This window comes from Fringilla coelebs, assembly GCF_963513975.1.
Source record: "Fringilla coelebs genome assembly, chromosome: 17".
Taxonomy (NCBI): Eukaryota; Metazoa; Chordata; class Aves; order Passeriformes; family Fringillidae; genus Fringilla; species Fringilla coelebs.
The window spans coordinates 4,050,355-4,076,695 of record NC_140043.1 but is presented as its reverse complement, the minus strand read 5'-3'; the positions used below and the strand labels follow the sequence as shown (position 1 = coordinate 4,076,695).

Sequence of the window (26,341 nt, the reverse complement as noted above, 5' to 3'; positions counted from 1 at the left end):
AAATGAGCATGCAGAAGCTGCAGAGGGCCTGGCCCCGTTGCTCTGGGAGGTGTTAATACTGATTTAACATCTTGGATCACTGCAGAGCTCCCAGCTGCACAGAAAAAATCCATAGGTGACGATGGGGATCTGATATGCCATCCAAACTGGAATGGCCAGTGAGGGAGGGAACCAGTGCTTCTGGAATCAGAACACTTTTATAGAAGGAAAGTAATTCCTAAGAAGCTTTAGAAGCTGGCCAGGGAACCATTATCAGCCAGTCCTGTGAAAGGACTTGGACATTTGTTTTGGATCTTCTATGACTTGCTGATTTAAAAGAAATTCTATGTAGTCTACATCAAATACTCTTAAAATTGGTTAGCTGCAAAAAATCAAAGAGTTGCAACTGGGAAAAGAAACAGCCAATGATGCATTTCTGGGGTCCTTCAAAGGTATGGTGGTCAATGTTTGTGACTTGGGAAACTTGTAAGGTGATATATCGAGGATGGGATGGTTGGGATGCACCAGTCTGGCAGTTCAGTGAAGAGGGTTGACTGCACAGCTATGTTTAATGTATTCAGGAACAAAATAATATTTAGAAACTGCATCCCTGCTCCTTAAAAGTATTTTGATTTCCAGCTTTCATTGATTTCAGCGGGAGAGAGTAATTGAGAGAGGATCTGGGCCAAAGAGTGAGGCAACCTCTGCCTCACAAACAGCAAACACAAACCCAGCAAACACAAACACAGCAAACACTGCTCTGGAAAGGAGCAACACAGAGCAGATGCTGCAGAGCATGGCAGGCAGCTGATTCTGACTGGCTCCTCTTGCTCAAAAACAATTGGACAGCATAAAATTTCATGGAATATCCACTAGGAGTGGGAAAACACCACCTCTTGTACAGGGCAGATGTGAGGCCCTTACATGACTAGTGTTCCATTCCTAGTGTCAGCATTTTTTAAAAAGCTCTGGTAAACATCATGTAGGCAGGTGGCATTTCTAAATCTATCATCTATGCAGCATGTTTTGATGAGGCTCCTAATTTTCTCATCTCCCACTTTTGTTTTTCCTCTTGACTTGGCTAGTCAGTGTATGTGTTCCTTAAAATCATTTCATGTTACTGTGTGGTAAATTACTCCAGCTTTTTCTGTAACTTCCTGGGAAAATTACTCTTTTTTTGTTTCTCCCCAGAGGATTCCCATTGTGTTTGGAGCAGCCCTCACTCTGCTCTGTGTTTCCCAGCTGCCTGGCTGAGCCAGCCCATGAACCAGCCTGCCTTCCTGACTGGGGTAAGAGTGCAGGGGAGGGCAGCTCAGCTGCTGGTGCTGCTGCCAGTGCTGGATTTTTAATGCTAAGATGCTCATGGATGTTGAGGTTGGCACTGGAGGGGTTGGTGCCAGTTCTGCTCCTTCTTTTCTGCTGTCCTGTTACACCAAGGAGATGGAAAGCACCTCCCGTGCTGCTGCTGCCGCCGGGGAAGGCAGGGTGAGCAGTGCTGGGTGTCAGCGATGTGGGAATGCTTTGGAGTGGGAATCCTGGAATAAAACCTCACTGTGTGACACAAGCAGTCCCTGCACAGAGGGGCCTGGCCTGCTGTCACTGAGGTGGACCAGTCTGTCACAGGCTGGGACCTGCCATGGAGCTGGTGGGAAGTGTGGAGTCAACGCTGGTGGCTTTTCCTGTTTGCAATGTCCACCCAATATGAACACATAGATTACTTACTTGCTAAGAGGTAAACTTGAAAAATAGAACTCTAAAAACTTAAAAGATACCCATAAAGACCAGTGGGATCAGATTCTTGAGAGGTTCTCCCCCTGTTTCAAAATTGCTGCGAGATGAGTCATGGCTGTCCCCAGTGCTTCGGAGGAGCTGCCTGGGGACAGGCGCGGCCCCAGGGGCACCGCTGGCAGGAAATGTGGAGTGTGCTGGGGGATCCACAGCCGCCTGCCCGCTGGGAATGTGAAACTGCTGTCAAAGAGTCAGTATCTCTGCAGAGAACTCCTAAACACTTCCAGAGTGGTAACGCTCGGGGCTCCTTTCCGTGGGTAGTGGTGGCAGCTGGGCAGAGAAGAGGGTGAAGCTGCTCTGTGTGTGCAGCCTGACCCGGTGTCCCCCTCAGCACCGCACGGGGCCACCCAGCCCTGTGTGCTACAGCTGCAGCTTCCACTCGCCGGGTGGGTTTTCCAGCCTGGAAAGAAGTAGATGCTTAAAATAATGTAGTGAGAAAGCCCTCCTCTCTTCTCCTCCCCTCTGCCCTCTCCCCTCTCCTCTTCCCTTCCCTTTTCCCTCTCCTTTCCTCTCCTCTCCTTTCTTTCCTCCTTTCATTGTATGCAGATCGAGTCCGGTCAAAGCGCGCTGCTGTCACTCGCAGGTCCCTCACGACGAGCCAGGACTCCCAAGTAAGTTCCCCCTCTCCTGCAGCCCGGCTGCGGGGATGCTCTCCGTGCGGCCGCCAGGTAAAGCCGCCTGGCGCCCATCCCGCGGGGCCGGGGCCGGGAGCCGTTCCCGTGGCCGCGGGTCCCGGTGCGGGTCCCGGTGCCGGTGCCGCGCCCGCCCCGCGCCGCCCTGCAGGGGGAGCCGCGGCGGCCGCGTCCTGCGCGGAGGCGGGAGCGGAGCGGGGCAGCGCCGGCACCGCCGCACGGCTCCGGGCGCGGCCGGAGCGGAGTCCCCGAGGCCAGGTGGGTGAGGCCGGCGGGGCGGCGGGGAGGGGCGGCGGGGCCCGGGGTGCAGCTCCCGGGGCGGAGCGGGACCTCCCGGCCGGGGCGGGCTGCGGGGCTCGTCCCGCCGGAGCATCCCGAGCGCGGCTCGGTCCCGGCCCGGCCGCCGCCGTGCGCGGCTCGGTTTCCCTCACGGCGTCCGCGGTCCCTCTCCTGCTTGTCCCGCGAATTTCTGAAGGGGCCGCTCGCTGCCCTCTCGGTGCGGCCGAGCCCCCGGCCCCAGGACGGGGCGATTTTGCCCCGGTACCGCTTTCTCCTGCCCCGGCTCGGATGGTGTTTCCCCGTGGAGCCGGTGCGTTTCACTCCGCGCTGGTTCCCGACTGTCAGTCCCTCGACACACCCCCGCGCTCCAAGATGTTTGCTCCGAGGATCTTCCCTCAAACATCAGGTGCTGGACTTTGCCTCCCTGCACCCACCCCTCCTCGGCCTTCCAGCGGATATTTGTGCTTAATCATAAAATAGCGATTCCAGGGGAGCACCCTTCCTCCCGCAAACTTCTCTGTAGCGCTTTCAAAGGCGATTTCTATCCGCTTCACAGTCGTGTTAAAGGGAAAAGGGCAGGGACTGAATAGATGGCTCCAAACCTGTGCCGTCTTGTCCCATTGCTTGCCCCAGCTCTGCCTTATCTCTGCCGAGCAGCTGAAAGTTCCTCAGCAGAGCCCTGTGACCGTGCCCGGGAGCGCTCGGCGCTGGAGCCGCCCCTCCCCGAGGGGCCTGTGCCCTGTGCCCGTGCGGGGAGAGGGCGGCTGGAGGACGGGCAGAGCTGCGGGCCCTGGGTGCAGGGTCTGCCCTGCCCTGGGCTGGTTCCCCGACCGGAGTGCCCGGGCCGGCAGGTGCGTTCCCATCCCGCTGGCTCGCTGCTGGTGCGCGGTGCCCTCGCCGGGGATGCTCCCGGGAGGAGATTTCTGCATGGTCTGAGAGTCACGGTTGCTTTATTGCTCTTTTGTGCCCTGGACAGTGTGAGTTTGGGGGGTCTCGAATGCAAGTTTTGAAAGGAAGAAAGGTGGTTGAGCACCTTCTTCAAAACTGCCTGGGGCGCTGAGCCCACAGAGAGACAGGAAGGGTTAACTTAAAGAGAACAACATGACTCACTTGGTAAATAGTTAATAGAATTGCTGTAACTACTTTAAATGATTTTCCTAAGCAGATGGCCAACTATTAGATAACTCTGTCTTTGGATGTATTTGTTTTCAGGTTTCTTATCAGGCTTGTTAGTCTCAGGCACATGTAACTCAAGAACTGGAGTAATTGATAAACTCATTCTTCTGCATGAGGGAAGCTAGTAGAGAGAGAGAGAGAGAAAGTATGGTCAGCCCCTGCAGTTAGAGACACCCCTGGAGCATATTGCCCAATTGAGGTAGAAAAACATTAGATAAAGTGACCAGCAAGGATGTGAGAAATATTTCAATTGGATTAGGTCTGTTGAGGAAATGCCTTATTTTGGATCTCAATAAAAAAGTCAATATAAACATAATCATGTACCACAAAAACCTATGGAAACGAAATCTGTCTAATGTGGCAAATGGATTAAATTCTGAATTAACCAGGAAAGCTGTGAACCTCTGAATTTGTAGAGAAAACATGTGGGTACAAACTGCAAACATGTATGTGTGTACCTAAAATAAAAATGACCTATTGCAGGGTGTGAAAACAAAAAAAAAGGCAAGCAGGTCTCCTTTTTAATGGAGGCCACGTGGTGCATTTGTAATTTTCATGTGTGTATAATCTGTGTCTTTCCATTTGTATTTTTATACATAAAAAATAGAATCAGCATCACCCTGTACCAGGTCAGGGGATGCAATGATGTTTTTAGCCTCTGTCCTGCTATCAGTGGGTGCAAAAGGCACTAAAGGTCTGAGCTGGAAAGCCTCTGCCAAGTCTCCCATGTTTGCATTTCTGTTTTTGCTGGTATTTTAATAGGGTGTTTCCATAAGGGCTGCTGCTGCTATTGCATTTGAATATAATCCACTTTTGAAAGCCCTTCATCTTTTTTGTTTAATCTTCAAGGATGGATTTCATGTAGAGCTGTGTGGTTAAGTTCTCCTGAGAACCACTGGGTAAAGCTCAGCCCTGCAGAAGGTTTGGGGTGAATCTTTACTCTTCCTTTCAGTCCTGTCTCAGAAGGGTCTGGTCCCCCCTTGTTTTTGGACCTGGCTGCTTTTCCATCTTGTGTTGAGGGAAAGCCTCTCCCTTTACCACTTCCTTTCTGCCTGGCTGACTGATGGCTGCATGATATCTTGTCTGCACAGGATGTTTAAGGTTTCACAGATTTCTCACCATTTTCACTGTGCTTCAGCTCTTCACTGGGGTTTGACATTTCTGCCCACACGAGGTGGGACAAGGCACAGTGTGGGGAAAGTCTCTGAGCTCTGCACAGCTGGGAGTGAGGTGTTCTCCATCCAAAGGCCGGTGCCAACATCTCTCTTGGTGTCCTGCAAGGTTTGTCCTTGTCTTCAGCTCAAGCAGATTCTGGCTCTGCTTGTTCATTTTCTCATTTGATCTGGACTGTGATTAAATCCCAAGGTTGGTCTTTATTGTGTGATTTCCATCTGAAAATGAAGATGGGCTATTAAACATTTTTTTGATCGGACTCTAAAGTAAAAACCAGGAAAGAGATCTTGAGCTGTGTGACAAGGAATCAGAGAGGATCCTCACAAGTCAGTGGAGGGTTGTTCCCTTTTATCAGGATATCTGGTATTTAGGACCAGAAGGTTTGGTTGCTTCATGGACCATCTTCAGGTTTTGCACAGTGCACCTGAACAGCCTTGGTAAAGCTACTTGAACAAAACAGCACCAGTTCCTTGCCTCTCTGCTCATTTCAAAAATGCTGAGGAAGCTGCCACTCAGTGAGATGCTTTGGTGGTTGAATTTTGAGGGCTGGAGTGTTAGGGGTGAAGAACTGGCAGCCTTCTGTCTTGGGAGGGCAGGAGGGTCTGGCAGATGCACAGAAGGTGATTTAACCTCTGGAGGTTTCAGTTCCTTCTGTAGTCAGAAGATGCCTCTCCCTTCACAAAGGTTGCATCTGTATCAGGGATAATTATTGGTTGTATTGCACTTTTTTTTTTTTCCTGCAGTAGATCTCTGTAGATCAGAATGGACAGATGGCACATACAATTCTCAATTATGGGAAATATCCTTAGGAGGCACTTGGAGGTCATCTACTGCAGACCTCTGCCCAAAGGAGGATCAGGCTATGAATTTGCCATTCCTGACATCTTTCTCCATCCTGCTCCTAAAGACCAGCAGTGGAGACTCCTCACTTTCCTGGTGTGCAGGAAACACCCTGATGTCCAGCTTAAGCCTCCTTTGCTCTAACTCATTCTTCATCCTGATCACAGTGGGCAACCCACAGGCTATCAGCAAAGAGTATTTCAAAGCACTTCACCAAATGCAGGTATTTGGTAAATGTGAGTGGGTAAAGGTGTGATCTCTTTCATTCCTCAGCCGGGGTCCTGGGGCTCTTGCCGATGGGGATTTTTACATTTTTATTTCTTTAAAAGTTACACATTTCAAGCCCAAATAAAGTAATTTTATTACCACTACAAAGGCAGCTGTGGAAGACAGGGTTCGAAGAGAAATGACAGCGACAAGACAAATTGTATTTATCTTAGATGGTAAGTCAGGGGTTGCATGCAGTAGGTTTATCACTATCTGACAGGTAACAAAGATAAAGTCCAGGTGTTACACAGGGATGTGGAAAGACTTGAAACAGGAATAGAGAATACTTTACAAAGCATTTTAAGGGAACATTTGCAAACAATGCATCTGAGACAATGGAGAAGTTAGCAGGGAGGGAAACTTCTTGCAGGGATGATCTGAGCCAGGGCCAGGGGGAGGGAAAGGCATGCCGAGGTGAGGGAATCTTCCTGTCCCTCTGTGATAGAGAGAGGAAAGGGGGGTTTTCCTGGAGCTTTGGAGACGTGACGGGTGACATGCTGGGCTCCTGTCTGTGTGTCGATTAGCATTTGTGATTGCTCCCAGTGGCAGGGGGAAGGCAGCGGCATGCTAGTCCTTGCAGCCTGGGGCGTTCCATCTGCGGCGGGCTGCGGTACGGCATTCCCCGCGTCCCTGTGCCCGCTGTGCTCCCAGCTCCTGCCGTGGCCCTGTCCCGCAGCTCCCCGGGGGGCTCGGCTGGTGGAACCTCTGGAAAGCATCCCGAGCCGCGGGTCCCGTCCGAGCATCCCCCGGGCAGGGCAGCCCCCCACCCGGCCGGGGCAGGAGCGCTGCTGAGCGGAGCCAAGTGCAAGCTTTTAATGCATCCCTTCGGGAATGGTGAGCTTTGCAGTTTTCCCCGTTAGAAGTTTCCTCATTTAGTATTCAGACCTCAGAGTCTCCTCTGTTTTTCTCCTGGCTTTGCTTTGTTGATGTTTTGTTTTGGGTTTGCACTGTTGTGGTCTCCTCTTGCTTCTTGTCTCCCCTTTCCCCCCGACCCTCTTATTTTTTCTAACCAGGGCAACATAAATGTTTCTGCTCTCTCTGTCTGTTCTCTAATATTGGCTCTTATGCAGATTCCCCTTCTTGTGCTGGGAAAGTCCTCCACAAACAGCCCTATCATTTTGGTTATTGAGTTTTCCCCAATAGAACAGGATTGTCAGATCCTGGTATGAATCAGCTGTTGAGCTTAAGGACTTAAGGGAAGTAAATGTCATATTCTCTGATAGTAACTTTGGTTTCAGTATAAGATCCACTGGGCACAGACTGGGATTTTCCATAGGAAACATTCCCCTGGATAAAAGATAGCTAAGAGGTATGCAGCTTTTTACTAAAATCTTCAGAAGAGAGGCACGTGATTGAAATTGATTTGAATAATTGCAGTTTCCACATACGTCCAATCCACAGATCAGTGCCCAGGTTCAATGGGACGGTGGAAAATCACATCAGACTGACCTGGGCTGGCACCAGCACCATTACAGCTCCTGGAGCATGTGTGGGGAAGCACACTGACATTTTAAAAGTTTGTAGAATGCTCTGCAGCCCGAATTTTGGCAAAAAATGACCCTTGCTGCTGGCTGCCTAGTCAGGGGTAATCTGGGACTGTTCCTGATAATCCCAAAATGCAGGCCTCTTTAGCAGACCTTTTAAAACTGAGGCACCTAACTTTGTCAAACACCTGAAAAGCATTAATACTTTCTTTTATGTCATCCTGTCTCTTATGAAGTGTTGATGCAAACTTTGCTTGACCATTATGATTCATTTAGGGTTCTTGTTAACTTTCCTACCCCATTCCTAAAGGGAAACCTTCCTTTTCCTCCATGTAGCCACCCTACAGCCCAGCAGGATGATTATAGCAGGCAAGAGATGGACACAGTCTGCCTGGGAGAAACCGTGCTAAAGGCTTGGGGAGTCTGTTCTGAGAGCTCCCCGGGATCCATCTCTGCCTGAGTGACATCTTTTGTGTTTGGAGTCAAATGTCACAGTCCCTAAAGAATTTGCCTTGGGGGTGTTTTTTGGTTTATCCTTGTTTGGCAAGGTGTGAGCATCATGGTTGTCATGCATTTGAGAAATGATCACAGGTTTCTTTACAGATGGACCTCTTCTGTGATGTCTTGTTGTGCAGAGACTGTAAAATATCTAAAGTTTTCACAGGACAGAAGGGCCACTTGCCAATGCTGGTGGAGGGATCTCTGCTGTAGTGGGGTCCTGACAGCTGCTCTCCTCCCCTCTCCTCTCTGCTCCCTCTGCACAGCAACAGCAGCTCATGAACAGCCAGCAAATGCAGGAAAATGTTTTCTGTAGTGATTTATGAGCTGCTGCTGGTTCTCCAACGTGCTGGTGTGATGCAGAAGGACAGAAGTCACTGGTGAGAAGTGTCATTTCCCCAGCAGCCCTGCGCTCTGCAGCCCGGCCCAGCGGCGGCAGGAAGCGGGAGAGGTGCGGGGCTGCGCTGGGGCGGATGCGCCCTGACCGCGGCACCGGGCTGGGGAAGGACAGGAGGGCTTGGGCTGCTCTCAGCACCACACTGACACTCTGCAGCAGTAACAGCGACGCTGGGAAGTTCTTCATAAATCGGATTCTGGGGGAAAACCCAGTCCCTCTGAGTAGGGGCAGTGTCGGTGTGGCTGGCTGGGATAGTGGAAATGCAAGTCACCTCACAGGGGACAGCAGCGTGGGGCAAGTCGCAGCAAAGGAGAGGGAATGACAAAGTGAGGCCATGCGGCCTCGGGGCATCAGCAGAGCATCCACTCCTTATCCACAGAGGGTGGCAGAGTCCTGAAAATGTCTTAAATAGCTCTGAGGCTGCGACAGAAGCGCTGACAGGATGGTGAGGCTGACCCTGAGCAAATAAGCATTAGCAGTCAGAGTACCTTACAAAATGGATGAGGGAAAGTTGCTGGAAACAAACTCAGGGGACAGAAAATTTGTTATTGTGGCTTTTGCCTGCTTTTGGGATGAGCAGTGCCCTGCAATGCTTTCATCGGGACAGCTGGGGAACCATTTTGAGTTGCACGGAGAGGGACAGTAAGAGTTGCATTCCTTCTGCTGTGGAAGGATGCTGGTTGACCTGCTAGGACAGCTCTCCCTGCACTGGGGTGAGTTTTTGTTTCACCACCAGGGTTTATGCAAACACTCCTGGCAGCCTGCAGGACAGTGCTGGAGGGAGCAGGAGCAGGGATCACCACGGGGCATGGTGGAGAGATAACCTGCACTTAGAGAAGGCAAATAGAGTTTGGGAATAACTGGATAAAAATGCAAGAAAACTAACAGATGTACCCAATTCTCAACTGCCTGTCTGGAAACTTCATACAGAAATGAGAGGCAAAGTCACATCTGGAGAGAAGTCTGCTCCATTATTTTAAAATAGACCAGAATGGATGCATTAGCAATATGATAAATATCTTCAGAGTAAATTCTTCCCTTGACTGTATTCCTCAGTGGGTCACCCCTTCTTTATACTCTGTTTCCTCATTTCTCTTATTTTGTCCTTGAAGGAAATGCTCCTCATGTGTGAACACAGCTGGCTTTAGTAGGGCTGTGAGAAGGCACAGTTTGCCTTTGAGTTCTTCCCTCACACAGGAAAGGAAAACTGGCTCCTCAGAGACATTGTGGATGATATTGGCAGTAGTAACTTGTTTCTGGCCATGGTACATGGTTTTAATTATGCTTTTTTACTTGTCTGCCTTATGAAAGCCTATCCAAATGCTATTTTTATTTTTTTTTTTAGAAACACCACATAGATAAATGAACATCAGCTGTCCTGAGTACAAAAAATTTGCTAAAAAATCCAATGTTTTGGTGTCATTTGGCAATACATCATGATGCCTGCTGCCCAACGAGAATTTGGTGAGCACAGGGGAGCTGTTCTCCCTTCTGTTTGTTTGGTCTGGCTTATTTAACTGCTGGTCATTCATCCTTACTTAGTTTTGCCCTCCTTGGCTTTTTGTGACCATTAGAATTGGAATAATTACTGTGAGGTTTTTTTTCCTTGCTTTTTAAACATTTATAACATCCACTTAGGAAAAAAATATGGCCAAATGTGTTCTAATCTTCCGCTACCACAATAAAAATTAATCCACTCCTAGCACTTGGAGGGCAGGAGGCAAAGCTGCAATATTGGTTTGGGATTTGCCATTCCTGTCAGCCAGTCCATCTTGCTTGTTGTCCAGTGGGATTTCACTTTTGGGGCAGTTTTGTTTTTTAGTTTTTTTTCTTAATGGGCATAAACAGGAGGAGAAGGGAGGCACAGGACAGGCTGGCAGGGTGTGGGTTTCAGCTGCTGTCACTGGTGCAGAAGTCTGGGTATCACTGGGAAATCAGTCAAGACTTTGCACCCAGGTTCACCATGCTTGTTGCTGGAGCACAGCCTCCTTTCTTGGCCTGGACTGCAGCAGGGATGGAAATGTAAAACAGAATTGTTGCCCCTCTTTCCCATTTTTAAACTGATAGACAAAGTTCAGGCACAGTACAGGTCTCTGAAGAGCCATTTCTTCTGCCTTTACAAGTCTGTGAAGGGAAGGTTTTAAGTCTTGGAGGGCTGTTGCTTTCCTGTAAGAGGGGATTACATCAAATTTAGCAAAGCTGAAGCTCTCATTTTACTTATTATTTCAGGAGAACTTGCAAAGCCTATGCAGAAAGCTCGTTACCCCACTGTAGGTTTATATTACAGCAGACTTCACTTCCCAAGAGGAGACAAAATCTGTGTTTCCAAAAATCCTTGGCCTTGCATTTTTACAGTCAGAGCATCAGTGGCTCAGATGATATTTTGGATAAAATCTGAAATGGTGCCTGGAAGGGTCAGACTGGCACATGGAGGCCCTTGATAGAACAGAAATTTCCACACCTGCCTATGTTCTGCACTTTCAATGGTGTCCATGCAGGCAGGCATGCAGGGGCCTCCAGGGAGGGCTGAGGAGAAGTGCAAGTGCTCCAGGTACCTGAAAACCAAGGCCATGGTGTGCTGATAATTTTGCCTGCTTTGTTTCACTTGTATCCTTTGTTAACAAAGAGCAGTCTAGAGGGAAATAGTCTATTATTAATATTTAATTTCCTCCTATTACTGTAAGCAGATGACCTAAAAGATCATTTAGGCAGCAGCCAATAATAAAGCAAAGAGAGGAATCAGAAAATGTATGTCTTGGTTAGGTGGGTGATGCCTCCTTCCTCCTCTTTGCTGCCCCACCCAGCCACAGCTCTTCATCCTTCCATGGGAGGCAGGGCTGGGGATGCTCCCCACAGCTGTGTGTGAGCACTCAGGGACCTGGGAAGCTGCTCTACATGAAGTATTCATAAAATACCGAACTACAGAAAGGAAATCCTTGAGCAGCACAGAGAAGTGCTCTTGCTGCCTTCCCTCTCCCCGAAGGACACCTGTTTTCATCATGTTTTACAGCCCCGGTTGTTTTGCAAATTTGTGTTCTGCCTGTGAGCACATTGGCTCGTTTATTGTGACTTGATCCTCTGAAGTGGTGGGGAGAGACAAGATTTCTTGGAGTCTTTGATTTTAAAGATAGGGAGATTCTCTTTGAGCTGAAGGGATTTCAAAGAGAGGATAAAAACTGACAAGCATCTCCCCCTCCAGGCTTTGGAAAGTAGGAAACAAATGATTTAGCAGCACCGATTTTTCTGCTTAGGGCCATGTGTGAATTCAAGGATTTTCCCTAAGGGAATTAGGTAATCTGCATGTGGCTGGTACCTGGGAAGGGTCATGTCAGAAGGAGATGCAAGATTGTGATCTGTGGAATGAGCCCTGATGAACACCCCCCTGGCCCCCTAAGCTGCCTGCTGCCTCTCCTGCCCCATCCTAGAGCAGGCACAGACACCAGCCCCTCTGGGGCCAGGGCAAGCTGCAGTCTGTCACCTACGTGCCCACAGGCTGTCCTGGGTGCCCTAAGGGCTGCTGATCATCTGCAGCTTTTGCTAATAGGTGAGAGGAGCTGTCAAGCTGAAGTGTCACAGGCGCTGGAGCCTGGCAGGCACAGAGGTGCATCTGCTCTGCACCAGCTGACAGAGCCTGGGCAGCCCAAACCTCCCAGAGCAGGGTGGACTCAGCCTGCAGGGGCCAAGAGCAGCAGATGAGCTGGTCTGAGCTGGGTGATTCGAACCAAGCAGTGGCCAAGGGCTCAGCTCAATGTTTTGGCACTCAGGAGAGAGAAGGGGCAGCACCTCGGTCCAAAGTCAATTGGAGATGCCAAACTAAAGCTTGCTTGGGCTCTGCTGGTGAATTGCTTCATGGGAACGTGCTGTGCAGATGCTTTATTGAATTTTCAAGCAGGAGTTTCTCATTGGGACTGAAATATGAGAGAGAACAGAGTGTTCCAAGTCACTACAAATGAACAGAGCAGCAGGTTTACAGGTTTGTGAATGACAAAAAAGGTTTATTTAATAATGGGGCAAAGGCCGGAACATAGCCCGGGGTATCAAGAAGGAATTAACAAAATAAAACAAGGGCTTATGAAGAAATACTAATTGTTGCTGTCCAGCCTGTTGGGTGATACAGGTTATTTTTCTTAAGTTTCAAGAAGCTTGCCATGCTGATCCCTCAAGGGCTTGAGATGTTAAATATACACTTCCCCAGTGAGTAAAGCAGATTGTTAATTAATTTTTTCTTATTAGACCTGATTGCTGAGCCTTTGGGTCTTGCATGAAGTAGACAATTCTACAATAAATTTAATTTTGCCTCTGGATCTACGTCATCTTCTCTGGGTGGTCTCTATTTCATTTTCTCCCCGTGCAGTGAATTTCTAGCTGCATTAGCAGGAAGACTGAGCCTGTTCTTGTTTTAAAGCAAGTTGCACATACTCCTGAAATGGAGATTTGTTGTGTCAGGTGAGCACTACAGCAGCTGACACTGTGAGAGAGGAATGAGGAGAGGTGGGGGAGCTCAGGCTGAACATGAACCCTCCCGTGCTGTGGCACGTTCTGTCAGCAGCAGGTGAGGCTGGGTTGTGTGGCCAGTAATTGGTTTTTCTAATGTCAGTGGCTACTCAGCGGCGCTGAAGCAGAGACAAAATGTTGTTTTGTTGTGGCTGGGACACCTGCTCAGCTCCAGCCATTTCTCCCCTGAGATGTGCTGGCTCTGCAGAACTCCGAGTGTTTTCCGGCCCATCTGAGAGCAGAGGGTGGAAGGACATGCTGTCCTTTTCTGGACATAACATTCCAATTGCTTCAGAATAAATGACTGGGGCTTAGGATGAAGAATCAGGCCACTCACTGTTTGTGTAGAGAGATGGAAGCAAGAGACAAGCAAATTCAGGAATAAAAAATTCAAATTCAACATGAGGCCGTGAAAGAGTCAAAGTTAACAGAAGGTTAAAAGCTCTGTTGTGTCAGAGAAGAGTGTGTGATGTAGCCATTAAGTCACAGGTTCCAGCACTGTTCTTTTTCAGGTTCAGGCAGAGGTGTAGGAAATTTCAGCTTTGTGCTGAGCCATTGGTATGTGCAGAAGTTCCACAGTGAAGTTTGTAACTTTCCTCCGTGTCCTGCTGGAGTTTGAGATGAGCCAGAGTCAGGTTAAACAAAATGCATCTAGGATTAGTATGGATTCATGATCCTTCTGAAGGGAGCTCTCAAATGGGGAAGAATATGCAGTAATTTGGCTTTGATCCTCTTCACTGAGGTGTATGAGCTGTGAACACAATGGGCAAGAGCAGCATAGCAGGGCTGTTGGTAAATCCTCTGAGCATCAGGATTAAGGTGCTCAGTTCTCAGGCTGCCTCTTCTCCAAGGGGGCTTCCCTCAGTTCCCCTGACTCCATCTCAGAGGAGCTTGTGGGGGAATGATGTTGGCTTTAGCAGCAGTTTGGGCCCAGGCATGTCAGAGCAGTTTGTTAAATTTTTCTAAGCTTGGCCTGGCACTGGAGTTTGAAGGTGCTCTTGTCCTGCATGGCGAGGTGTGAGGCTGTGGGAGGTGTGTGCTCCCACTCTGTCCTGCTGAGGGATTCAGGGGCTCACACCCACCTCAGTTTCACCATGTCCTGCACCCCCCCTTCCTCTTAGGAGTCTGTTTTGCCCACTGCTTCCTTTCTTAGGTTGTTTTTTTCCTCCTACCAGCTTTTTCCTGTCGTTTTTTCCTCCCTTCTTGCTCACACACATGCACAAAGCATTGTTTATTTCTCATCCTGCCCCTTCTGTTCTCTCTGCCTCCAGATCTTCTTTATTTCTGTCTTACATTCATTCTAATCCTCTTCCCTGGAAGCTGGGCTGGAGGGTGAGGTTTCAGTATCGCTGCTTTGAAACAAACCTGTTGGGATTTGTAATGGACAAGCAGATCCTTGCAGGGGCATATCACTGACATCCCTGAAATCCAAGAAAGTAAAAGCCATCTTTAGGAAGCCACTGAAAAACCAAAGGTTTTGCTGTAGGAGCACAGACAATATAGAGACTTCTTGGGGTTTTTCTTCTTGAAAAAGGATTAAATGGATGATCTTTATCTTCCTTTTAATAGCTAGATCACACACTGATCTCTTCTGTTGATTTCTTCCACTAAAACCAAAGAAAACACAGAAACAAGAGAGCTGAAGGTAGAGAAAAAGCAAGGGTTTTGAAGCATGTCCAAACCACCAAGAATCATTCACTTTCCTTTCAAATGCAGCATTAGCAATAGAGCTCTAAATCAATGAAAGGCCTAAAATTAGATTATATTCCTGAGATCAGATGTGAATCACAAGTTAATCATATTTTCTTTTATTATCACTGTCTTTACCCTTTTATTTTATCCTGAGAAATTAGGTTTCTGACTTGAAAACAGAGTGAACTGTGAAGGCATCAAACCCTGATGGGTGAGACCGCACCAGATCACCTGTGGATGGATGGAGATCGAAAATCTTGTGTTTTGGAGGTTCATGTTGCATCCAAAACTGAGCTCAGTGATTTATCAGTTAGTGCTGTGTTTCTCTCTCTCCTAACCCTCTGATGTATCAAGCTGTTTCTTAAATTAATGAGAAAATATTATTGCTAAAGCTTGCTAAATAAGGTTTGCAACCCACTCTGGAAGTGACAGGCGAGGACAGCAAGCAATTATCTCTTGACTGTGGCACAAAGCTCAGGGAATTGTGTTCTCCCTTCTGTATTTTTAGCTGAAGCTGTGGTGAAATGCACCCATACCTGAAGCAGAGGTACGAGGTGACCTGCAAGGCCGTGCAGGTGATGTGTATCTGCTTGTATGAAATGCAGCTGCAGGATTGTTTCCTCACAAGCAGCACCAGCTTTAGCTCCTGTGTGCAGGACACGGCAGGAACTCGAGTGCAGCCCTGAGCCGTGGCACTGGCACTGTGCCTGTGGGTGTTTCTGGGAGAGGTGTGTTTTGGTGGGCCTGGTTCTGGCTGCTTGTAGGTGAAGGATGATGCTGTCCTGGATGCAACAAACACTATGGACAGTGCAGGTATAATGAGCCAATGGTTTGCTTCTAGGATGCAGATTTACATGAACAAAAATAATGGAGTTACAGGAGGGAAGCCTGCAGAGACCCTTGCAAAGAGTGTGCATGGTCAGCAGGAGCGTCCTCAAAGATGTCCCTGTATGAACACCTTGAACACTTCTCCCTGCCCTGGATCTTTTCCATGGATATATGGAGGCCAGACAGGTGTGGCCACAGAGGGGTGACTGTTCCAGCAGTGTGGCTGCCCTGTCAGTGAGGGCTCCTGTCCTTGCAGAGCAGGGTACTGGTGCAGCAGTTTTGTGGCAAAGCACGTGAGGGTGGGCAGCACGTGATGGCTCAAACCCGGTGTTTGCCATCAGAGGGAGACAGGTGTGTGTGAAAGGCTCCTCCACCTTTCCTCTGTGCAGCCTCAGCACTTGCCAGGACATAATTAGTGGGGCTCTCGTGTTTCAGGGCGGGCTGTGGAGCAGCTGCTGAAGTGCCAGCTCAGTTGGTAGCCTCGAAAACAAAACGTCCCTTGTTTCTCATCACCACTGTGAAACGCTGCCTTCCTGAACTTGGGTTTGGCCCTGCAGCTTTCAGGACAGACAAAATGTGAGAATTTTGCCAATAATGTATTCTTCTAGGTCTGTGTAATATCCGTTAGCAATTTAATGCGCCACTTTAATGAGATTTTGCTTTCTCCATCTCCTCCATAGAGCTGATTACTTAGCGTATGTGGTTGGTGTTTTCTTTTCTTTTTAGAGGAAACTGCAAGTGAAGAAGTTTAATGTTTGCTTCAGCTGAAGAGAGTATTTCCCAAGTCCTGGTGGGAAAAGGTGAAAAAGAGGACCAGAGGATGTTGCTATGGTATGGAGATGACAGGAAGCCATGACTAGAAGGGGGATTGTCAACAGGAAACAAAGCACCGCAGCCAATGTGGCACTGCTGTACAGTACAGCTGCTGTGCTGTGCTGCCTGCTGGACTCTGAGGCCGGGGGAGCACTGTTTCTCCCCAAGAGAGATTCTCCTGTCCGTTTGTCTGCTGGAGTCTGAATTATTCTGCACCTGGTTAATCCACTTTGCTGGAGCTGGCAGACCCTGGGCTTTTTTTCTTGACACCATCTACCGTAAAGTCCTTGAACAGCCATGGGGAGGAAAACGTGTGTGTGAGCAGCCTTGCCGGGCTGGCAGCCGAGCCCTCCACGGAGCCCAGGCAGCTTTGAGGGGTCCTGGCTGTTCAGTGCTCTGCAGATATGAACGCTGAGCTTTGGGGCTGGTTGTTCTCACCATGCTAGTAAATGGGAAGGACGACTTCCTCTCAGACATAGCCTACATCATCCTGGAGCTGATCATCGCCGTGCTGGCCATCCTGGGCAACATCCTGGTCTGCTGGGCCGTCTATCTGAACAGCAACTTGCAGAACGTCACCAACTATTTCGTGGTGTCCCTGGCTGCTGCTGACATTGCTGTGGGGGTGCTGGCAATCCCCTTTGCCATCACCATCAGCACTGGCTTCTGTGCCTTCTTCTATGGCTGCCTTTTCATTGCCTGCTTTGTCCTGGTCTTGACTCAGAGCTCCATCTTCAGCCTCCTTGCTATCGCCATCGACAGAATCATTGCCATCCGAATACCCCTCAGGTAAGCACGGGCTGGGCTGGGGTGGTGAGGGCTCAACATCCCTAAAAACCACAGGTCTGGGGATGAATCAAGGAAGGAAAAGCTAAATGAGGATCGGTGCTTTTTCTCTCGTATTTTGAAAGCAACTTTTCTAGGTCCTAAAATCTGCCTTGGCCGGTGGATTTTCTGTTTGCTCTCTTTTCCTGTTCTTCTATGGTGGTCACACATCACAGAGGTGCTGCCTGGGAGCTGCCACTCCATACCTAGGCAAACTGTGCCCTGAGCTGCAGCCAGTGCCACCAGAAGGATGGTGGAGGGCAGAGAGGGGGTGAGGTCAGCTTGTCCCTTCCCGTGGGAAGGAGGGGGGGTTCTGCCTGAAGCTGTAGCAGCAGGGCTGGGGGGAAGGAGGTGGAGTTTTCTCTGAGGGGTCTGTTAAATGTGAAGGGAGAGGAAGCAGCAGGCTACCAAGAAATGGGCCTTAGGAAGATTTGGACTGGCTCAGACACTGCCTCTGGAAGCACAGCATAGGCTGGGTCAAGGTGCAGGCTTGTTCCAACCCACGCCTGCAGGTGGGGATTTTGTGGTCTCTGCAGTTGAAAGAAAGAAAAGGACTTTTCAATGACTAAGACTGGCTGCTACTTGGTGTGTGCCCAGGGAGGCTGGCATGGGACAGGGGGAAGTTGTGTCACACACACAGGGGGGCTGCTGCTCAGTTCAGTTTGGCAGGAGCACGTTGCTGTGATGGGCTCTGTGTGCCCGTGGGCGCGAGGCAGCGCCACGCTGCTGCGACCGCTCCGAGGCACTTGCTGAGCTCCAGGGATGGAGAGGAAGCCCCTGGAGAGGCTGCAGGAGAGCTGTAGGAGTCTCCTTCCTTCCTGTCTTGTCCTTAGGAGGATGCAGCATGCTCTCAGGAAAGGAGAGACCGCCTTCGTCTCCTGAACAACCGATGTGGCTGCAAAAAATGGAACCAATTTCTGATTTTTATGCTCTTGAGTTTGAGATTTTGGACATCCTCACTCTTCTTGAGCTTAAATCACTTTTGCTGATCTGTACAATTTAGTTCTGTCTCTTCTGAGTACTTTGGTCATGCAGCACTTTTGTCAATTAACACAAACCTCCTGTTCAAAACCAGAATGGGAGCCCTGGAGAGTGGAAATTGCCTTTCCATGTGGATGGATCAGTGCAGCCAAGTCTTTCCTGAAGCCTCACCTCAGCAAGTTTGTGCTGCTCTAACATTGCCTTTAATGGGTACTTTCCAAACCCTATTGGTCATACCTCTGGTTACAGCCTCTAGTTTTGATGTAGATGTAAGGAATAACTGTTCCATTCCATTGCAGAGAAAACTCTGTTGATAACAGTTACCTATAAACTGGACTGTCTCCACATTTCTACAGTTCTGCTATAGATGATTTCAGTTTATAAACCAAAAAAATGATTAATGGTGCAAGGAAATATGTTGAGTAGCCCCTGGGAGCTGTCTCTGAAATGGTTTTGAGAAGGGCTGGTGTTTTGATTTCATCTCTCACAAGGTAACTCTGAGGATGTCTGCTGACAGTTTAAGCACTCTTATTGCTAGAGGATGACTTGCCAGGAAAGGGATTTTTTAAATCTGGACTTCTGCCCACATTTTGGGCTATCACTGTAACTATATTGTCTTGAAAATGTAATTTCCTGGAACAGCCAAGGTAAAGAGTCTTTTCAAAAAACCAGACTGCATCAGTGCTGGGCAAGACACTGGTTTCACTATCTTGTTTTGGAAAAAACAGAGCACACCCCCTTCGTCCCCAGGAACAGAGGGACTGATTGGATGCAGAAACCCACAGGTAAATCTATGGGTTCCTCCTCCTCTCTGTTCCACTGCTGGTTTGTCCCTTCACAGCAGGAGTGATGTACTTGTCAATTGTGTTTTGCCTTTAGAATTTATGGATGAATAAGCATTTATAGCCTCAGACATGCTGAGAAAGTGAAAGCTGATTATCAGAAGAGGGAAATGTGGTATAATTTAGATTGCCCACATCCTCACATTTTTTCTTTTTTCTAATAGCTGTTTGTCTCAAAAAGGGGTCAAACAATTTGATGGAAAGTTCTGCCACTAACAGTGTGTTGTTTTCACCTCATCCTTTAATACCTGGTATTCCTAATATTCATTAGCTGAATAATTAATAAACCAGACTTCCTTCACTCTAGGGAAACCAAAAAGGGCGAAACCTGTGTTTTATTCTTCTGTTTCTCTTTAAATATTTCATGTCTGATCTGTCCTAATGAAGATAACTACATATGTGGGTGTGTATTGCCACAGAAATAAACTGTCAGTATTAGGAAGGCAGAAGAGTGGGTTTTCTTATACTAGTTGGTTTTGGACCCCTCAGTACATTATTAGTTACCTTTGAAATTTTTTTTTTTTTTTGTGGAGAAGATACCCTCCTCCAAAAAACTGCAATGAAAAAAAATATTTATAGGTGAAATTTTAAAATAGATAAAAACTAATTTGTGAATATCTTATGTGTTCTGCCTTTCAAACAGTGGAAATGTTTTGTAGAATTTGGTCAATTTTCCACAAGTTCTCAAGCACTTTGCTGAATTCTGCCAGGTTTTATACAAATGTAACACTCTGCAAGTGGCAGTAAGGCACTCCCAAGGAAGGGAGCCCGAGCCATTGTTCACTCTAGGACAAAATGAGGTCTCTCACATGGCAGGTACCTGAAAACCTGCACTGGCTAATATCAAACAAAACTGGTGCTCTGAACAAAACTGGCTGTGAGTCTGGGCCCCAGGATGAAGCCCTGGGCCAAGAACAATTGCTGCTTTCCAGGCTCTGTGGTGCCAGCAAGGGCTCCGTGGGCAGCGCGCCCAGCCACGTGCTCTGCGCAGGCATTTGTGGAAAGATATTCCCAGGGAAGGACAGGTAGCTCCAACACACTGGAAAGAGAAGGGAAATTTTCCTTCCTGCAGCCAAACAGAGAAGTTTGCTGAGGCTACTGAGGTTGCTGCTTGCTCTCTGTGCTGGACTCAGGCATGAAACACGTGGGTCACACAGTACCAACTGCAGCCTTTTCCTCCAGTGAAAGCTGCTTGTGCTGCTGCAAGGCTCCTCTGGGGAAACATTATTAAGGTGCAGCTCCCTGACATTTGGAGCTTTGGGACTGATTTATCCCCTGTGGTGGTGATTTAAACTGCAGTTCTGAGGTGCCATTGCCAGAGGACATGAAGAACTGGCTTCTCAAAGTCCAGGAAGAATAGGAGAGATGAACACCAACCCTGAATAAAGTATAGGATGTGCAAGGGACCTTTGTGCTGAGAACAGCCTGTTTCAGTAGTAGCTTTAATTCCCCAAGATTCCTTTCTGAAATGCTCATATGTGAGCATCTAAACCAGTGAATCAGGGTTTTAATGTTTTATTGCCACTTTGAGCCATATGTGGACTTACTTCCTTCCCTGCTCACTATAAACCTTTTGACTTTATGGCAGGCATTTCCTACATATGCTCATATGTTAAATAGATTTAGGGCAGGTTCAGCCTAATGTGAGAGCACAGTAATCCCCCTTCTTCTTTTCAATGGGCACAGCTTTGAAAGCAGTGCCTTCAGGGCCTGCACAGAACTTGCTGTTACCAAGGTTTTGTTCAGGAAGCTGATCACGTCACAAGCAGAACATGTCTGCCCATCATTCCTGCTTCTGCTGTTCAAAGAGATAAGGCTGGGCACCTGTGCCCACCTGTGGGACCCCACCTCCCCCATCTCCACAGCATGGATAAACACCAGGATCTGTTGGTACCTGGCAATAGAGGAGGAAGGTCCCAGACTGAGTGGTTTGGGAAAGGTTGTTTAGTTGGTACATGTGAAGGTCTCAGTTTGATTTCTTGCCCTGTCACAGATTTCCTGGATGATCTGGGATTGCCAGGGTCTCTCATTTCCACATACATGTAATAGGGATTGAATCTCCTGCTTGGTCCTGTCCCTGACAGCTGCAGCTGCCTGAGGTGGGGGCTCTCGGGTGCTTGGTGAGCAGTGTTTTGTAGGGATTTGTTAAACACCTTTGAGCAGGGCTGGAATTCAGATCAAAGCCCTCAGCTGAGCATTCTGGGTGATGCAGTGTCTGAAAAATGCTCCACACCTGACAGAAGATGTGCAGGGCTGTCCACCAAAGGAAGGTTTGGAAGACAAGCAGCAGGATGGCTGGACACTGTGATGGTGAGTTAGGCCAGCTACTGAAAGATTTTAACTTCTCCCTGAAGACACTCTTGACAGACTACCAGCTCTGTCTTCCACCCAGTCTCAGAGGATTCTTTGTCTTCATGGCACAGAACTTAGGACCCAGAAGTGGCACATCCACAGCCAAGTTACTCTGGGCAGCCCAGAGGAGTTGTACATTCACCAAGGGCAGCTGTTCTCCTCCTCCATTTAGCCAGCTGGGTGGTTGGGAGAGCAGCAGCGCAGGTTGAAACTATTTTGAGGAAAACTTTCACACTTTCATGTGTTTACAAAAGTTGGGTTTGCTTTTTAGAGGAGATATGTGACTCTATCCCCACCATGAGCATCCCTGTGCTCTGCACTCACGTCCTTTGTGTCTGGAATTTCACAAGCAGAAGTGGTTGGGTGTGTAGCAAGTGTGTTATTTCCAGGAAGCAGAACTGCTGCTGCACAGCCAATCCAGTGCTGTCTGGACACATCAGACATGCTGCAAAATCACCTGCCAGCTGTGCAGACCATGGGCTGCTCCTTTCAGCAGGTTGTGTCTCCTGCATGGTGCCAGCCACCCCCAGGGTAGGGGATGTTCTGAGAAGCCCTGAAGTTACCCTGCAGGGCTCTGCAGCACTGAGGATATGGAATGGCTTTGGCTTTGGCCTGGCTGCTGTGAGCCTGGAAAGATAGTGAGACCAAGTACACAAAGATGTACACAAAGTCTTCAGTGACATCTCCAAGTGGATAAGAGGAAAAAGTCCAGGAAAGCCCATCTGGACTATAAAGCTACCTCAGCCAAGTCAGTCAGAGGTGCCTCAAGTGGATCCTAAAAATTAAGCTCTCCTAAACAAATTAGCACTTCTCAGTGGGTATCTGGCCAACACAAGGCCATTGGCTTTGTCACCAGATGCTGTGAGCTTTCTGTCCTGACCCTGGGAGATACTGAGCAAGGTGTTAAGGACATGCACTCCAGCACAATGCTCTGCAGCTGGGCAGCTGCTTGGGTTCAGTGCTGTTCTGAAGCCTTGTAAAGCTCCTTGCATGGGAATCCCCAGAGGACAAGAGGGAGGGGGAAGTGTGGCGGGGTGTTTGTCTGGAGCAGTAGTGAATATATTTTTAGTGGAAGGGAAGGGACATCTCTAGTCGTGGGATAACAGCTGCACAATTTCAAAATTCCTCTGACAAGATGTAGCTAATTCCAGGGCTTCAGGGTTTTGATGGTTGTGGAATGTTTTTGGGATATTTTTTGTTGTTGTTGTTGGGTTGTTTTGTCTTTTTTTGTTTGGGGTTTTGTTTTGTTTTGTTGTTTTTTCAAGCTTCAAGGGCCTCCAGCCACTGTCTTGCTCCCTGAGTGTACATTTCAAAGCACAGACGTTGTTTTGATGTGTTGATGAGGTCTGAATGGAGCAGCTCTCTGCTACCATTCATGCTGTGCCCTTTGCATCCTTTAAGTACTGGGCAGGATCCACTAATTGCTGGAAAAAACCTTTTTCTCCCTCAGAATCAGCTGAATTCCTTCCTCATTTCTGGAAGGGCAATTTAGGTGTGTTTTTCGTGCTGGGAATCGTGTGCTTGGCTCCCTTATCCACTTACTCTTTTCTGGTTTTGAAATGCAACTGAGAAAAGGAAATTCAAGCCTGATGGGTCTTGTTTTTTCCAAGGCCCATTATCAAGGACTTAAAGCATGTGCAGGATCTCCATTCTTTACTGTGCAAAAGCAGCCACTCTTCTCCCCTGTCTTGAACTTGTACTGGGATAGGAGCATGAACCTGTGGGAGTAATTATTTCACTGGGAGATGGAAAGATTTCTGTGGTTTGTTGTATTATTTCTTGTAATGTTTGTTTTTGGAGAGCATTCTGGGGACAGAGGGAGAAGGAGCACTGGGTAAACACTGGGAGCCCAGTGCTACTGTCCGGTCAAATACAGTGTGGGACCCACGCTGCCATGTGGGAATCCAGCCCTCCACTTCCCATGCTGAGCATTACCCAGGGAAGGGAATTGCATTGAAATGTTAAACTGCTGCCCTAATTCACATTTTCAGAGGGGAGAACTGGTGGAGTCAGCTCAGGATTCTCAGTAACCTGTGAGGCCCTGGAAACTGGCTGATATTTCAAACAAACCAAGGTCTCTGCCACACTGTCAGATTCTTACCATGTTGCTTAGTGTTTCTTTCAACAGGTCTTGGAAAGTTTACTGTTAAGAGCACTGGCTTCAGCCAGGCATCAATACCTCCACCACTTAGGTCCCTTGGTGTGTGCAGTGCAGGCTATGGCACACCTGTAGTCAGAGAATTGTCCCCAGCTTAATTCCTCTTTTCTCAGAAAGACATGGGGTCGACTTAGCTGGGCTGGCGAGGAAAACTGCTGACTTGCCTCAGTTATTTCAAGAAGGCCAGTGGTTCTGGTCTTCCTGAAAGTGCCACTGAGGAGCAGAGTGAGGTACCATGCAGGCAATGCCAACCTGGCTGCTGCAACTGAGCCAGCAGGATTTCCCTGGAGCACACCAGAATGTGGATGCAGGGCTGGTGGCACTGTGCCTCCAGGCTCTTTTGTGCTATTTGGTTTACAGATCTACTGCAAGACAGACCCAACAATTCCATGCTAAAAGGCTGCTCCTTTGCCATGAAGGAGAAGCTGCCTTAGCCTTTGGCAAGAGACCCACAGTGGTCTTCATCACAGGGGTCAGAGCAGTGCTCTTGGTTATCCAGGTTGCAAGATCTATGTGCACACCCAAGTGGACTGGTGCAGTGAAGGAGCACAGATGAAAACTGAATTAATTTCCCTGCTTTTCTGTCAACTATTCACTGCTTAAAGGAAAGGGGAGGGAAATAGGTGGCAGACAGTGTCACCATGTCCTTGGTGGGCTGCAGGTGCCTTTCTCACTGTCTTCTGGACCATGGGGCCATTGTGAGGTTGTGTGGGTGCCAGCAGCTTGTTGAATGACACTCATATAGCTCCCATCTCCTCTGCTTTACAGGTACAATGGCTTGGTGACTGGCTCTCGAGCCAAAGGCATCATTGCCATCTGTTGGGTGTTGTCCTTCATCATCGGCCTGACCCCAATGCTGGGGTGGCACAAGCGTGCCCAGGACAAAGAGCTGGGTTCCAACTGGTCTTCTCCCATCAACTGCAGCAACAGCATGGTGGCGTGTCTCTTCGAGGCCGTGGTCACCATGGAGTACATGGTCTACTACAACTTCTTTGCCTGTGTGCTCCTGCCCCTCCTTCTCATGTTTGGTATCTACTTGAAAATCTTCATGGCAGCCCGGCGCCAGCTCAAGCAGATGGAGAACAAGATGGTACACGGGGAACGCTCCCGCTCCACCTTGCAGAAGGAAGTCCATGCAGCCAAGTCTTTAGCCATCATTGTCGGGCTCTTTGCAGTCTGCTGGCTTCCACTACACATCATTAACTGCTTTACCCTTTTTTGCCCCAAGTGTGCCCACGCTCCCCTCTGGCTGATGTACTTGGCCATTATCCTGTCTCACGCTAACTCGGTTGTAAACCCCCTAATTTATGCCTACCGCATCAGGGAGTTCCGCTACACCTTCCGGAAAATCATCAGCCAGCACATCCTGGGCCGGAAGGAGCCGTTCAAGGCGGGAGCAGCCAGCTCCAGGACTTCCACCCACGGTGGGGACACGGAGAACGCCAGCATACGGATCAGTGAGTATGCACTGGAGGTGTACACCAACGGAGAGATCCACAGGGATCCCGAAAAGCAGGACTTGAACAAATGCAAAGCTGCCTTGGAATGGCACCAGAATGGAAATGCTCTGGACTTGGAGACAAATGGACATCTCCCACATTCCTGCAAAAATGGGGTTCTCTCAGACGCATGCCTGAACAGGGAGCTTCACAGTGAAGAGCTAATTGATGCCCAGGTGTCTTACTCAGATCTGGAAAGAGCAGCGTTTGCTGCAGCTGATGTTTCCTGATGAGACTTTCAAAGTTTTCCTGGTAGAATTATTTTTTTTTTCCATTGGTGACCTCTGCCATGGCAGAAAGGGAGGCTGGGGGGCGGGGGGAGAGCAGTGTATTCAGATCGCTGTGGAGAAAGGGGTCCATATCCAGGACTATTGGATGATCCTAAATACCAGACTGGAGAAGAGCCAAGAGACCACTGAAGTGGACTGAGGAAGGAGGGACACGTTACCCATCAATGACCTGTCACCAAGAGCAGTGCCAAGGTCGAGGATGGCATTCCAAGCTCAGCACTGGGACGCTGCTGATGCAGGGATTTCGGGACACTTTGCTGTACTGTGCCTGTGGCTGAGAGTTGGTTTCGCTCTCTTTACCAATGGAAATAGAAGTGTGGCTGGAAGTATTCTCTAAATACAAAGAGCAACTGGGAAGGGTCTCTGAGTACTGTGGCCCTGCAACAAGCAGAAGGGGGGATAGCAAAATCTATTGTCAGGAAGGATGCCAGGAACTGCTTGGAGAGGGAAGGAATTTACCTGATGGGAACTCTGGATATTTTCAACCATGGCACTTTGTCTTTCAGTTTGTGTTCTTGAAGCTTATACTGCAACAGGTTGCTCAAATGGTTTTTTATCTCATGATGATAAGGTTACTTTATGTTAACTTATAAAAGATGGGCAAGAGCTCATATCTGTTCCCTGAGTGCTCAGTGTTCCAGATGCACATGGCAAATATAACCTTTTAGCACTCCACTTTGTCCAACAAATCACCAAAGCTGAGCCTTGCCAAGGATTTCCCTTGGCAAAAGGGCTGTTAGCAGGACATGGTGCTGTGGGCCAGGGCTGTGGGCTGTGTCCTCAGGGCAGGGCTGTCAAGGGCTGTGGGTGTGTGAGCTCTTTGTAGGCTGGTGGCACCTTCTGCTTTCCCCCTGCCTCTGTGCTTCTCCTCCTGAGCTCTCAGAATGCAAATTCCTTCCATGGCCCCAGATGTGTGTGAGGGGAGGTAATGTTCCATATTTCAGTCATCTTCATCCTCACTCAACAGGCTGAGGGACTTCTTTTACTTCTTTCTTGGGACAGAGAGCAACCCACACACATATCTTGACCTGATTTTGGAATTCCAATGAGCTCT

At 48.6% G+C, this 26,341-nt stretch overlaps 1 protein-coding gene across 1 annotated transcript; it reads left to right on the top strand.

Moving 5' to 3' along the window:
- Positions 1 to 6,895: 6,895 nt before the first annotated feature.
- On the top strand, positions 6,896 to 25,227 carry ADORA2A (adenosine A2a receptor; the record flags this gene model as incomplete). The annotated part of the gene is made up of 3 exons (XM_084217045.1): positions 6,896 to 6,968; positions 16,254 to 17,129; positions 24,267 to 25,227. The coding sequence occupies exons 2-3, from the start codon at positions 16,780 to 16,782 to the stop codon at positions 25,225 to 25,227; spliced, it is 1,311 nt and encodes a 436-aa protein (XP_084073171.1). The 5' UTR covers positions 6,896 to 6,968; positions 16,254 to 16,779.
- Between the last annotated feature and the right edge of the window lie 1,114 nt (positions 25,228 to 26,341).